At 41.0% G+C, this 15336-nt stretch overlaps 1 protein-coding gene across 2 annotated transcripts in view; it reads left to right on the top strand.

Moving 5' to 3' along the window:
• LOC103464978 (RNA-binding protein Musashi homolog 1) overlaps nucleotides 1-15336 on the top strand; it is a 33003-nt gene that overhangs the window by 3923 nt on the left and 13744 nt on the right. For both annotated transcript variants that reach the window (XM_081607309.1, XM_081607310.1), the window contains 2 exons: nucleotides 10813-10854; nucleotides 11239-11331. In XM_081607309.1, the coding sequence (XP_081463435.1) occupies nucleotides 10813-10854; nucleotides 11239-11331 (135 nt within the window). The remainder of the gene's footprint in view (nucleotides 1-10812; nucleotides 10855-11238; nucleotides 11332-15336) is intronic.

Here is a 15336-nt window from a genome sequence, read left to right on the forward strand (position 1 = left end):
GGGGGGGGGAAGAAAGAAAAGGCATGAGAGGACGTGTGAATCCCAGCGGCTTGCTTCTGGTGTGACTCTGAGCTGCTGACTGAGATTTGAATATCCATGAAGGTGTGAATGTTGCTGTCTTGGTCATGTAGATTGAGTGTGGGAGCGGGGACTGGGTGTGTCTTCGTCAGCTTGAAGTCACACACACGCAAACGCACGCACGCATGCATGCACAATAGGATCATTTGAGAGTGAAAATTGGTGGCACAGAATGGCAGCAGAGCCCAGGGGTGGAGGAAAGGTAGAGTTGGGTGCAATTGTTGGAGCAAGTCTGTTGCTGGGGGTGACGCCAGCCTCTGGAGACGGCGCTGTAGCAGCACAACCCAATGGGATTCATGTCTCCATAACAACTTCTCAGCTATTTTGCATTAACTTAAGGCACTGGACCCAGTCGGGCGGCACAGCTCTGACACGGAGAGATAATGTCAAGTCATGCCAGACTTTCACTTTTTATACATCTCATTATTTCAAAGCTGCAGCTTGCAAATATTTGAAGATTTTTATTTATTTATTTTCTTTTACGGTCGTTATTAGATTTATTACAACACGCCTGTTGCTGTGTTCACTTCAAAGTAGGCTCTGAGCAACTGAGTCGTATTACCTCTTGAAACTAGGTGCTGCTAAAGTATCTGAAAGTCAGAGCCCTGTTTATATGTGTGTGTGTGTGTGTGTGTGTGTGTGTGTGTGTGTGTGTGTGTGTGTGTGTGTGTGTGTGTGTGTAGGTGTGCGTGTGTGCGTGAGATTTTGGAAGCTCAGCTTGGCAGGTCGCTGGTGGGGATTAGACGCTGCCCTGTTATAAACCAAAATACTTTGCCGGGATGTAACGATATGAAAACTGGAAACTCAGCAGTCAATCCAGAGATTGGAATCTGCCGATTTCCTCTCTGACCGGCTTTTATAGGAAAGTCATATACTGAAAAGCTGAGATTTTCTTTTATTTCTCATTAAAACTCCCACTATTTTAATTTTTTTTTATTTATAAACATATCAGAGAACAGAATGTTCTTTTAGGCCCCAAGCACGGCATAGGAATGTGAGGATATGAATGAACATTATTGTATTGTAAATATAGTGTCACTATTGTTTTTATCATTTGGTAAAATGTGTTAAAAATATGCCTAAAATGTTATGTTTTTAGGCATATTTCCTCAAATTTTTCCCATTATTCGACTGATCTAAGTCAGAGGTGTTCAAGGTGTGGCTTGTGGGCCTTTTGTGGCCCATGGACTGATCTTACGTGAGTCCAAACCCATACTGCCAGTGTCCGCAGTCAAAATCTGACATAAAATAGAAAATGTTAGGCAGAACCAAAATATTTATCTTTAGTTGACTAAGTTTTTATTTTTATTTTTTGCTTTCGGTTTAATTTCAAAGTATTTTAGGGTCACAGCTAATCAGAAACCGCCACTCAAAATCAGCCCTTGGTCCACCTGTTCTTTAAAGTTTGCAGAATACAGCAATTTTGTTTGATAAAACAGAGATCCATATGTTCTTTTTGCTGAGATTAGACCAAAAAAAAAAAAAAGTTTTGTAAATCAATAAAATAGAAGACAAATGATTATTCAAATTTAGATTATTGCTTAGTGGATAAAAATAATGAGTAAAAGTAAAAATGTCTTCACATCTATTTCATACCACGAAATAACAGGCAAACCAACATCTTTCGCTTTCAATTATGTTAGCGGTTTATTATATTTATATATGTATATATATATATATCCATTTGCAGTTTTAATGTGTAACGTCCAGTCCTTAGAGTCTTAGCGCTTGCATGCAATGTTTGGAGGGAGATTATGTTTCAGGTGCAATGCATTCCCACTCTGCATGCCAGTGATGTTTCTGATCAGTTGAAAAGCCATTTAGCGCCCTTCATGCCAACACCTTTTATATTTGCCAGTGGCTGAGATGCTAAAGCTCAGAGTAGGATGGCGTGTGCTGTTGAATTGGAAAAAAAATTATTTAATTAACAATTATATACCAATTACAGGTTTCGTTGGGCATCCATAAATGATGTGTACATTGTACTGAATTACTTGTGCAAAATGGATGAAAAACAATAAATATAAAATAAAGCACTCATTTCTGAATATCCAGGATATCAAATATAATTGGACTGAACAAAAGTAAAAATAGAAAAGTAGTCGGTAGGAGCAAATAAGCATCTAGTCTAATCTAAAAGTCAGCTTAGGTTATTTAGAGGGCTGTATGACTCGTAGATCAATACAGCATTGCTCTTTCACCACCTATTGCTGTGGACTGCTGGACAGCTGGCTTATTTTTTTAATTAATTTTTTATTTTTTTGCTTGAAAGAAAGACAAATGTACCTGCTTGTAAATATTTTTTGCTGTGTAGCCTAAGGAAGGAGCACCACACATCACTCTACTGCTGTAAATATGTTCTGGAAAATGCAGTTCTAAATTTAGTGGTTCTTAATTTTCTATTTCTAACACCAAAAGCCGCTTATTTTACAGCAAGAGGGTTAATTTTTTGCTTTTTGTTTAGATACAACTCAATCAGGTTAAGTTTTTCTTTTTTAAATACATTTATTTAGGTTTCTAAACATATTTTGGAAAAAAAATTACTAAAACCTTTAAAAAATTGAGATTTATTGTAAGTTCGAAAAACCTGGCAAATATATTTATAATAACATATATTATAAATGTATATATATAGTTATAACGGTTGTGATGTTAACAGATATAATTTAATGCCCTTTGTTTGTTTTTGCCAACTGTCTGCGCTGGATTATTTATTATTTCAGTCTCAGTGGAGCTACAAATAAATCTCAATAACTGGCCATTTTCTGTGGTTGCTCGTAAGCACAACGATGTAATTGGTTCCTGATGTTCCAACTCTTGCATTTGCTTTAAAAACGGTGTGCACCAGAAGTGGCTGCAAGGCCAAATAAGAAATTTCGCTGCCATTTGTTGTGAAGAGACTGATGTGAGCAACCAAGCCACATTGATTCTGTGTACAGATTAATTTGTTGGTGGGTCTAGGCAGGTCCACCATCTTAGAAATCAGGGGTTAAAAGGCTTTCAAAACTGCTGAAATATTCTGGTTTAACTTTCCTGATGCATTACTGCCCCTCAACCGTCCGCTGCTGCTCACCTGGCTGAAAACAAGCTAACCTTTTCCGCTGCTTGTAAGAGTTTTTTATGAACTATTTTGACTGTTTGTGAAATGTGCACATATTCAGAGTGAAATTTAAAGGAGGGCAGTCCTTTTCCATAACTTAGAGTTTGTTAAACTACAATTGGCTGTAAAGCAGCGGGCTGCAGGCTAGCAATCCGACCAGACAGCTAGAGCAAACTTTCTAAGCTCTAAATACAACTCTTTAAAAACCAGGGAGAGAAAAAAAACAAGAAATAATGTCCTATGCAATATATATTTCTGCTATATTTTTGTTTCAAATCTGCACCTAAAGATCCCAGTAACGACAAATAAATGTTAAAATGTCATTCCTGATGGCCAACATTGTTTTTTTTTTTAGAGAATATTAGTATTGATTTCTGCTTTTTTAGTTATGTTTTTCCACTACAGTGAGCCACAGGTATACAGGAACAACTCATGCAGGCGTATACTCTGGTTTTCCTACTGGTAAACAATGAAGTACAGGTGTTAAATGCCCAATAAAACAATGGCTGTGGTGATGTGGGTTATATGCTGAACTAAATGTGCCCCCCATTTGAGTCTTTCACCCCCCCCCCCCCCCCAAAAAAAAACAAATAAGGAAAAAGATGCTGCCTGGGGCACCATACAGTCTTAGACTGCCTCTGGCTAAACGATAATAATGTTAATGGGTCAGATGCTGATCTAGGTTCTAGGTTCGTATTTTCTTACTCAGAGCTGGAAAACGTTTCTTCGTTCAGACTGTATTCGCAAAATGCAGCTGCAGGAGTTTACATGCTTTCTCAGTTGTGGTCCTTTTCCAGAAACACCACATAAAAAATAATTGATCTCAAATAGATGAACATCATGTTCAGTGTTGCTAAAATCAACGCATTATGTTTTTTTTTTTTTTTTTCCTGCAACACAGAAAAAAAATAGATCAGAAAAAAAAACAAAAACAAAAAAGACGTCTCTCTCTGGGGAATGAGGAAGAATATTCGATGCTCCGTTGTTTTTCGCCCTCCAACGCTGAGCCTCAGGTTTGCTGGCGAAAGCCATAGAGGGGCAAAGCTGGAGCCAGGGGAAGGTGCATGAGAGGGCTGTTTATCGGAGCAGCGAGGCTCACAGGGCGAGAGGGAAACTACATTAGCTGGTGCAAGGTCCATGCCAGTGGTTAAAAAGGTTATTAAACATTTACAGTACTGTTATGTCCTGGATTGTTTTTTAATCCTCGTTTTAAAAACGCTGAAGTTCACAGGTGAAATATCGGCAGAGCAGTATGAATCCATAAAACAAACAGGAGGCTGCTGATTGTTTTCAGGCAGAGAGAGGTCTGGTGAGGCTGCTGTTTCTGGTTGGAGGTTAGATTTCCTGTCGGGGGCAAAGTATTGCCTCGGGCCCGTGGTGTGCAGTTGTGTTTTTCTGGCCGCGGAGGGGGCATGGCTTGGTACGGTGTTTTGTTTTTCTCCGCGAAATGCTTCGCTGAAACCAGCTACAGGATTAGGAAGAGACGGGAGCGCATGTTCCCAGAAAACGGACCGTCTCTGGTTCCAGTTACCCATAAACGCCCGGCGTATTATGAGTGACGGATTGTTGAGCCTCGTGAGCAGTGCGTCCAGTGGCGGCGAGTCAGTAATGTGTGATCACCTAATGTTATTCAATTAGAGGGATTGGGTCAAAATATAATTTTGTAAATAGTGATGGACCAGTTAATCATCCTATTATCTCCTGATTGGCTCTGAACGCTGATTGGCAGGTCAAAGGGTAAAAAGAAAACCTTTTTTTTTTTCTTCTAAACAACAAATCCATCAAAACCAAAATCTAGCCTCTGGTGTTCATGTTTTGATGCAACAACTATCACGTACATTGACGCATGTCTCTTAGTTTGAGCAAAATCAGAATCTAGATCAGCAGTTACGTTACTGAAAAGCAGAAAATGACTGGCTGTGAATGTATGATGAGGAAATACAGAAAATTGCCATTTTTAATGAAATAAAGTTCAAAATAAATTGTATGCACTTTAAATGATCACATCTTTTATCTATTTACAGATTTTATGTGGAGGAATCAGAATAAAGAGAATCTTAAAACATCACTTTTCAAATCATATCCCTTCCACTTCACTGTAATGTACCACTTTGTCCTGCTATATCCAGTTAAAATACACAGGTTGCGACTGCAACATAAAGATGCAAGACTTTGTGCGGGCTTTTGCTCCAACACCTTGTTACTAGAGCTTGAATGCTAGCGGTGGCTCTTCGACTGGAAGATTAGCTGTTAATGCTGACGTGGACAAAACTGGAGCTGGGGGGTTGGAAGACAGTAGGAGAGGAGGAGGGGGAAGGCTCAGCTCCTGTGCTGTAATTAGTATGGATCTGAAAAGCAACTAATCGGATTGAAGGAAACAAACTGGATTGGCCTTCCGAGGTTCATGTGTCGGCCTCAGATCCGTGGACGCAGCTCAGACCTGCTCTTAAGGTGGGACCAGGCCGGTTGGGAAAGTTACGGGGCTGGGGGTAGGGTTGGGTTGCCGGCCCTCGTTAGCGCGCTTCGTTAACTAATTACTCCACCGCTGTTCGTCTGCGCAGGTCGACCCTGCTGGCCTCGGCCCAAACAGAGTGTCCTTCCCTCACTCATTGACATGCCAAGTTCCTCCCTTTTCCCTCTCCTCTTGTGTTTATAGCTTTTTGTTTAGTCTATATTGATTGTGTTGCCATGATGCGGCGGCCCGTGGTGCCTTTTCATCAGTGTGGCTGTTTGCCATTTGGTTGGCGACTCGGCCAGAGTGTCCAGAAGAGGCGAACCCGTCAGATAGCCGCTTGAGTCGGCGCTCCTGTCGGTGGATTAAAAGTGCATGCTTGTGCTTGTGTGACATTTGCGCTGCATTACACGGAAATCCATGTGAGCCCTTACGTATGAGTGACTGGGAGGGTCACTCAGGAGCCCCGGTTCCTCTGCGGGGCCCATCTGTTTTGCAGTCTTTGTCCTGTTAATTAATGAAATCAGAGGGGCTGCCTGAGGGACGGCCCCGCTGCACTGCATCGCCGGACATGCCCACTTTCTCATGGGCTTGACTGTTTTACAAATGAACACCTTTCTCTCTCTCTTCCTGTCTTTTATCTCATCCTCAACGTCTATTTCTGCTTTCTACCTCTCCGTCTGTTTATTTGACCATCTTGTCCTTTATGCTATTTTTGTTTTTTGTTTTTTCCAGTTTGTTACACTGGTGGATGCGCAGCGCCAAGCGAGGTGACTATTTGTTGTAGATTAGTGTAGATTTGAAAAGCTAAACCACTAAAAAAAAAAAAAAAGAGAGAGAGAATTAAATCATAATTTAGGCTCTGCTGTCACTTTGCTGCTTAGATTGAGCGGAGGTTGGATGTCATGAAGCAGGATGTTAGTCAGACCATTTCACGAACACTCGGTTGTAACTCTTCTCTGTCAGGCTCAGGCAACTTTTTTCCCCCTTCCTGTTACGTCTTATTATTTTTTATTTTTTTTATTACTATCTACAATTTCACAAGCCTGACTGCTTCTCATCGCACATCAAGCCCTCTGAAGAGTTATTTCTGAGTGTTGAAAACAGTGACCTGGCTACATCTTTTTTTTTTTTCCTTCTTTTTGCTTTGTGGCCTTTCTGTCTTCCTCCAGGCTAATCCGCCACTCTGATAGATGCTTTAGTTTTCATTTATTTTTTATTTTTTTGCCTCCCTCAGAGAACAGCCAGATGTAGAAATTGCATCTTAGGTGTATTCTGTGTTTTTCTACTCGAGTGGAATGATGATTTTTAACAGCATGGCATGACTGTAGCTGTAGTAGCATTACTGCAGACGTTGCTTTAGGTCTAACCTAGTTGGTAACCATCACACTGGGGTGTTTGTTAGAGAACCTGTCGAAGTTTAGAGGTGCTTGGTCAAATGGGAAATGTAAAATATATACATGTCACATTGACGTAATAAATGCTATCTGATGTTACTGTGCTGCGTTAGACTGGATTCTCAATTGATATTTTGGTAGCAAAACGATTTTAATAATGTAGAGATGCATCATTCAGTCTTTTACTGGCTGATGCAGATTTTCCAGCTTTCCTGAAGGTCTGGTTTCTTGATTTCTGTTTAATTGCCCATACTGTTTTTACCTGACTCGCTTTGAGAACTAAACGTAATGGCAAAAATATATTTTTTCCACTTTCCGAACAAATTTAAAAGAACGTGAAGATTTTTAGGATGATGAAACTATAAAGAATAAATGCTTGAAATGACTGAAAAAAAGACAGAGGTGACAGAGCTGTTTCGCTTTGAGTCGATAAAAAAATGCGAAAACAGTAAAAACCTCGCGGTCATGGGACGGTGTTATCTATACACAACTCATCCAAAAAAACGAAATGCCTCGTTTATTCCTCTTCAAGACAAATTCACAAACTTACCTGCTTGTTCACATGCCTCATGATGTAAAAATGCACAATATTGCAAGGTTTTATTTAGTTTCAAGTAAGCAGATTTAGTTTCAAATAAGCAGATACTCCACTGTGATATTTGTAACATCTCCATGACGTACAATATGGAACATGCTGGAAATAATTGGACTTTATAATTGTTTTGCTACAAGGGGCACATACAGCTTTCTTTGACAATGGCTTTTCATATTTTGTTTTTACTTGCAAACATGCCAATACTAAAAAAAAAAGCCAACTTTGAGGCGTCTTCTCTTACCTTCCTTGTTCAGCAGTGTTCATTTCAGAGCGTCCTGGTAGTTCTGAGGTTTTACTGAAAAATAGCTGATTTTTAGTTTCTAAGTGGCCGATCGCCGACCATAACCACGGAAACTGAAAGAGTAATTTGACAAATGTGTAAAACAGATACTTCCCAAAACTTTATGCCTGTGAACCTAGTTAGATTCTGTTTTATAAGTTTTCAGCTTTAATGTGTTTATTTAACAGGATTTCTTTTATTTTCAAGTATTTGACATCTCTCAAGTAAAAACTGGTAGAGTGTGATGTGATGTGTCAAATGATTTTAGTCAGTAAAACATGTTTGGTGTCAAAGCTAATCCAGACATTTGTCATGCAGACACAATTACAAGAAATCACAAAACAATGTCAAACAAGTGTTTTTTTTTGTTGTTGTTTTTTTTTTTACTATTTTTGTGATTTATTTTTGTGTCAAATGTGATTCAGCTTCTGATCGCTGTCAGCCCGTGGTGCGTCTGCGTCTCTGCCTCTTATGGCCTCAGGCGGCTTCACTTTTCTAGTCATGTCTGACCATTTAAGAGCAGGTGGGCTGATTTCAACACCAGAGGCTTATAAGTCACTTCCTGGTCGGACTAAACCCACGAACATGCCCCCAACTTTGCACCGAAAATAAATATATAAGCATATTTGTCTTTTTGCATTTGTTTCATTCTGGTAATCTTTGTTTTTCCTTCTTTTTCTTATATATATATATATATATATATATATATATATATATATACACACACACAAAAAAACCCGCTATTTTTGGAGTGCAGGTGCTCCGTACTCTGCTCTGCACTGATTACATGTTTTCCTCTCAGAGTCACACCGATCTATAATGTTACATTTATCTCAGTTGCAGCAGATGCTATAATAAACTGCTTTGCTGCCTTTTTTTTTTTTTTTTTTTTTTTGTGACCTCGCTCCGTTGTCGCGCTGCTGTTTGCCGTTTGTCGCCGTCGGCTTCTGTCACCTTCCTCTTTGTGCTCAGACCAGCTGGAGGTGACATGACTCCTCTCATCTTTGCGTCCCACTTCAAGGTGCAAAGTCCTTCTGCAATCCCTTTCAAGGGCGCTGCAGCTGCATCTTAGTTACACGGCGCTGCGCTCTCCGAGTGCTGGTAAATCTGAAGCACTTAAAGGCCCTCAAAGGATGTATTTGACATCAGAAACGAGCAATCGTCACTGTAAAGAGATGAGAGATTCGCTTTGGAAACGTCGAATGAGGAACCTATTTAATAATGCCTATATTGTCCACGTTACATCTAATTATTTTTGGCTGTTGGGCAGACTATGGTTGCCAATCGCAATTCAATACACCTAATAGCGGCCATGTGAGACACAAGAGGCTTTGCTTCACAGATCCAATTATTGCGACATAGATGGAAACCCCTAAGACTATTATACACTACAAGGTCCTGTGACCTAAAATCATCTCTCTCAGCTGGCCTGAGTGTGAATAACACGAGATTCCGCGCAAATATAAAATGCCAGGCTAGGCTTTGCATATTTAACATTATTAAAATGCCAGCACATTCAAAGCTCATTTATTTCTAATTTTATCTGCAACCTTGACCACTGCTGAGACATTCCAGTGGGGTGGGGAGGGGGGAAGGAGGGGGACTCTGGATACAGTCAAATCTGACTAATCCAAAATGGTGGTTGTCAGGATTTGTGAGACTTAGAAAAAAAAAACAACAACAAAAAAACCACATTTATCTTAAATGTATTCCGAATATTAAATGCCCATTTCAGATCTCAGGCCTGCTCCGCTTTGTCTAGTTCGTGGCTGTCCGGCTATGTCTCAGCAGAAAATTCGGAGAAAGTATGAATTGTCGTCTCGCTGACTAATTTGTTCCCGTTGCTTGTTTGTGTGGCTGCTGGGTTTGGATTTGTGGGGGCTTGCATAAACAAGGGGCCACTATACATATTCACAGATTAGCATACGCTCTATTTCAGGACTTTAGTGCTCCTTCCCAAGTAGTCAGATTTACAGACTTGTGTGTTGTGACTAATTCTGGTTTTTATTTACCACTGCAAGAATTTCCTGCTTCTGAACAGAATATAGAGCAGAACCAGACTTGGTGACTTTGCTGCATAAATAAAAGATTTTCATGGTGGGTGAGGTCAAAGCGCTGACAATTTGCCACATTATAGTTTGCGTTTCTCGTGTTAATGCCAAGATGTGAGGATTTTATTTGCCGTCATGAAGATCTCTTCTTGTTTTTGCTTTGTCGCCACATTAAATGTTGTAGATTTTGAAACAAATGTTAACATAAAAGTAATCAACCATCTAAATCTACTGACTGTTGTTACCGACATGGGTGACAACAGCTGTCATTGAATAGGTTTTGGCCCACTCTACTTAGCAGAACTGTTTCAATTCTTAATTTTTTAAAAACTCCGCCTGTATAAAGTCATGCCACAACATCTCAGTTAGATGAAAGCCCAGGACTTTGACTAGGCCACTCTGGAACCTTCATTTTGCTTATTTTGAGGCATTCCGATGAGACCACAGAATATTGTCCCTCTAGTTTTGAAGATCTAGATTTTTTATTTTTTGTTCCTGTTTGTCTACAGCAGATTTTGTCTTACTTTTCACACACGACCAGACAGTCTTGGTTTAATAGTTAATAATGTTGTTGCTTTTTGTTTTGGGTAGGAGTGTAGTCCTCAATGCAGCTTTTATTCATTTTGACGTTTTGTCATTAAGTTGGATGAGCTGTAACTCAGTGGGAGGCAGATCTTTAAAGGATGTAATTAAGCCTAGATATAAATGAAAAGCCCAATAAAACACAAACAGCAAACTCAGGAGGGGAAAGGTTATCACTTCAGTGCTTTACGCTGTACTTTAACATAATCCATCAATCTTTAATGTTGTGTCTGCTCCGCCAGCGTTTATAACTGGGTTTAAATCTTTCCCCCCGCAGATCGACCCAAAGGTGGCGTTTCCCCGCCGGGCTCAGCCTAAGGTGAGTGCCCCCTCACAAACGAGTTAACAGCGAGGTGATGATGTCATATATCACCCCTAATCCCTAAATCCTGGTTGGCTAGGATAAGAGTCAGGCACATGACCAGAAAAGAGCTGCAGTTCACTTGTTCAGCCTGACACCGTGACCCCGTTCTCTGCTCCCTGACCTCTTTCCTGCCTCTTGAAATGACACAGACGCATTTTAGTTCCTGTTTCCTCATGAGTTCACAGGATTCATACACGGACTGACGCAGATCTGAGCACACATCAAACTCGTTGAATTAGCTGGCAAATCCTTAATTAAACAGAAACATGACACCTGCCAACGTACGTACAGTCTCTGCGTCTCACGAAGGATGCCTTCTCGTTCTGATTGTGTTTCCAGCTTGTGACCAGGACAAAGAAGATCTTTGTCGGAGGACTTTCAGTCAATACGACCATCGAAGACGTGAAGCAATACTTTGATCAGTTTGGAAAGGTGAGTTTTTAACAAGCAAGCCACAGCCTGGTGTTAAACTTCACGGAGGCAAACATCTGAATGGAATTGGTTTTATTTTTCATACCAATGCCCTCACTGTTACATTTTTTGCTGCTTTGTTTTCTTATTGTTAGAGTTGAGGAATTAATGCTCTATACCTTAGCTATTTGCATGAAATGAGTCGGGCATACGCAGTCGCTGTCTAACTTCTGCGCTGAATCTGCAAGGACGTCAGAGGGGTTGGAGTAACACACATTTGCATAAACTTGCATGCAAGGCCTGCATGCAGAGAAGTATGAAGAAGGCAGCCATGATTGGGACTAAAGTCGCTGCTGCAATTTCTCTCACACAACATTTGCTTTACAAATTTGTCAGCCTGAAAGTTATGTAACTTGTGATATTGTAATTAGTCGGGTAGATATTAGATTTATCAGTTACACGATCAAATAAACAGAAAATAAAAGTGTTATTTCCAATTGAAATTACAAACATCCATCAGTGGACAGCTAATAATCTAAAATTTATTCATCTTCTCTTTAACGCTAATGTGTTTTTACCACTTTTTGCTACAGCTGGCAAAGAATATCTATGCATTTTTATATGTAGTAGCAAGGGAATCATGTACAGTAAAACACATGTTCAAGTTATATTCTCTCATTAGCAACTCATTTTTTTGAGACTCATTTTACAAATTATGTTATTAGTTTTCTTCTCGTTTGGCTAGCCGTTAGCTAGCTTAGCTAACAGTGCTGCTCAAACTTAACCGTTTTGAACTATTCAACTTGAAATTATTATTTAAGGTTAAAGGTTTAAAATAAATGGTCTAATCATTATTTTTGTCACTTACTCCTAACTTTTCATTCATTTTTTTTCTTGCTAGTTATGTTTTTAGGCTCCTAGCTGAGGTGTTAGCATCCTGTAGACGACTCCTGGCGCTTTTTTAAAACAAGTATATCAGCTTTTACTTGTTTCTTAATCAAATTACCTGAGGTAGACTGCAGGCTTTCTGTGTACTCTCAGACATGTGAAGGTTCACCCTGCAGAAGAACAGCTGCCTCTGGGCAACCCCAGATTTCTGCAAACCTTTTCTGCTCCAAACAGTTTCCTTTGGAAAAATTAGGAGCAAAAACCAAAAACGCCGGTTGACACTAAACCTGACTCTGCATTCATTGGTGGTTTTGCTAATCTGCCACTGCCCTAACTCAAAAGTGTTTCTTTGCCTCCTTTGTTTTGCTGTTTTGCTCATTTCCAATCAAATTGCCGGGGGTTTTTCAGCCTCTGCGTTTGTCCTTCTGTAGCCTCTTTGAATGAAATTTTGTCAAAGAAGCCCATGCTGTGGAGACAGATGAGTGGCCAGGGGAGAGGGAGGAAGGAGGAAGAGAGCAGGAGGGGAGTAAAAGAGAGAGATGGCAGGGGACTGAAAGGGAAGAAGTAGCCCCCCATGGAGACAGAGGGAGGGGATCTCTGGGAAGGTTGAAGGGCAGAGAAAAGGGGAGGGATGCTGAGATGGTGATGAGCATAAGTAACTGTTAAAGGGGTAAAACACCACTCACTAATTTGGAGAAAAATACATGAAATCCAGTCTTAACGCATTGCATTTTGAGTTATGCCGAGTTGTATTAACTTATCAAAAACAACAGCTGTACCATCCTCCTCCTTGTTACCCCAAAATTCAGTTCCTCAGACACCATCCCGCTCCACATAAACAGCCTGCTCCTGCCCCTCTCTGCTTGTTGCTGTGGTGACCTGCCTTCGCCCATTGTCCCGCTGTAATCCAGTGTATTTTTACCCCCCACAACCCCATCCCTTCCACAAAAAAAAAAGAGTGTGAGAAGTGCGCAATTGCATGAACTGAAAGATGTGTGTGTGCGCGCGCGCATGAAAGTGACAGTGTCATCGTCATGGCTGCAGAGGGAGGCGAGCTTGCATACATTTGTGGAAACACAGACAGACAGTGGGGCTCACAGGCACTGATCCAGTTGTCACAAACATTAAGTGTGCGCCTGTGCTGCTGTCGGTGAGCAGGACAGTCTGAAAATGAGCACCGCTTTAGGTTGTTGGCCTAATGGGTTGGAAGAAATTAACAGCGTGAAGCTCCTTCTGTCTTGTGTCTGGCTGGGCTTTTTCTCTCTCTCTCTCTTTCTCTTTCTGTTGGCCTCTGACTCATGCCTGCGCTATTACCATATTTCAGGTGCTGGTTCAAATTTAAACGCCTTAATTATTAGTCACGGATGCAGATTCCACGTGTGACCATCACACCCGTTCAGGTAGGCTGTGCTGACATGGATGAGCTTTTCTAAAATGGCAGTTTGCGGTTGTGTGCTGAATCAGTTTTCCTCGGTGATTACACACACTCATATCTAAGACAACAGTCCCTCCGCGGGACGAGGGAATATTTGGACTGTTTGGACACGTGAGACCAGAGCCGCATCACGGATAGCGGCAATCCCACAGCGCATTCCCGCTGAGCAAGAAGTATTCCTTGTTTATTATCTGAGCCTGGCTGCAAGGTGCAGGTTTAGATGTTACAGCGCCCAGTGTCCTGTTTATTTTTTTATACCATGGCTCCGCCTCACAAGAAAAACACAGAATGCACTGTGCATCTTTACGCAACTCTTTGATTCTCGCTGGGATTTTTTTTTTTTTGCAGCAACACGTCTCAAAGCAAACTTCACGCGAGAGCGTGGTAACGTCAACTTTTTTTTTTTTTTTTTGCTGTTTTCGACCAAACCGATGAGTTGGAGGGTGTTTGCTTATGCAGGTTTTCCAACTGAACAAGTCTCAGCTCCTGTTGGTGAACGTTTCCAGGCCAAGAAGACTGCGACAAGCATGTTTGTTTGTTTGAGAAATTCATCCGAATCCTGAGGTGGAGGTCTTGTAATCCCCCTCAGCCAAGAACAGTCCTGTTCTTTTTGGCTGAGGCTAAAAATAGAACTTATTGACAAAGAAGATGTGTATTAAACTGGTGCTACCCACCAGACCATTTCATAATTAGCATTTCAGATTCTTTGTTCATATAGCTACTAGTTCTGGTAAAGCCATGGAATCCCTGTTTTTATACCTCTTTATCCTGCCTTCCCCACTCTGCATACCTGAAACTAGGCTACCTGACGAGGAAAAACCGATTTAAACCCTAAGCCCCCATCCAGCTTTTTTCTTTTTTTTTTTTTTTTTTTTTACTCCTGCAGCAAAATGAGTGGATATGTTAGAGCTTTAACCAAAGAAAGAAGTGGATAAGACAGAAAATGCATCGTGGTCGTGGCAGACGGGGCGGGAGGGGAAAAAAGTTGGGACTCCGCTCACCCATGTGAGCTGGCGATTAGAAGGCTTGACTGAACACTTTGTCTGCTGGCCTGTTTAGAAAGAGATGGCCGGAGAGCCAGAGCGAAAACCAAAGAGGGAGATGTGAAGAGACAGCGGGGGGAAAAAATGTGAATGCCACCTTTCATAATCTCTCAGAAAAGTTTAATGGACTTGTCAGCAAACACTTGTTCTTTGGACAATGGCCGTACGCTTCGATGGCAGTGGAGTATTTTTAAGCCCGGGCTCGAAAGGCCGCTCAGGATCTGGCTCGACCCTTGTTTCTGTACGTCTGAGAAGCCAGAATCTGAGAATACGACCTTAACTTTTCTACTCTCCAGAATAACCGGTGACTATGCTGCTGTTGCTGCTGCTGCACCACCAATCTCAGACTCCCACTGCTATGCAATCAGATTGTTTTACGGCACCCTGGGAAGGGGACATCGTGAGAGCAACTTTCTTATTGGTTTTGGGTGTATTCTGAGCTCGCACACATGATTGAGTGCTTTACATGCCTGCAGAACTTGACTTGAAGCACTTGCATTTTTTGTACTTTAGAATATCTTTTTTTATTTATCTAAACATCAAAGCCCACAAACCTAACGTTTCATTGCTGTATCTTCATACGTTGCTAAAGCTAACTGCAAGATTAGCTGTGCCAGAGACGTACTGTTTTCCAGCATCCAGTTTTGGGTAAAACTTTGA

This window comes from Poecilia reticulata, chromosome 5, assembly GCF_904066995.2.
Source record: "Poecilia reticulata chromosome 5, P_reticulata-male-v2, whole genome shotgun sequence".
Taxonomy (NCBI): domain Eukaryota; kingdom Metazoa; phylum Chordata; class Actinopteri; order Cyprinodontiformes; family Poeciliidae; genus Poecilia; species Poecilia reticulata.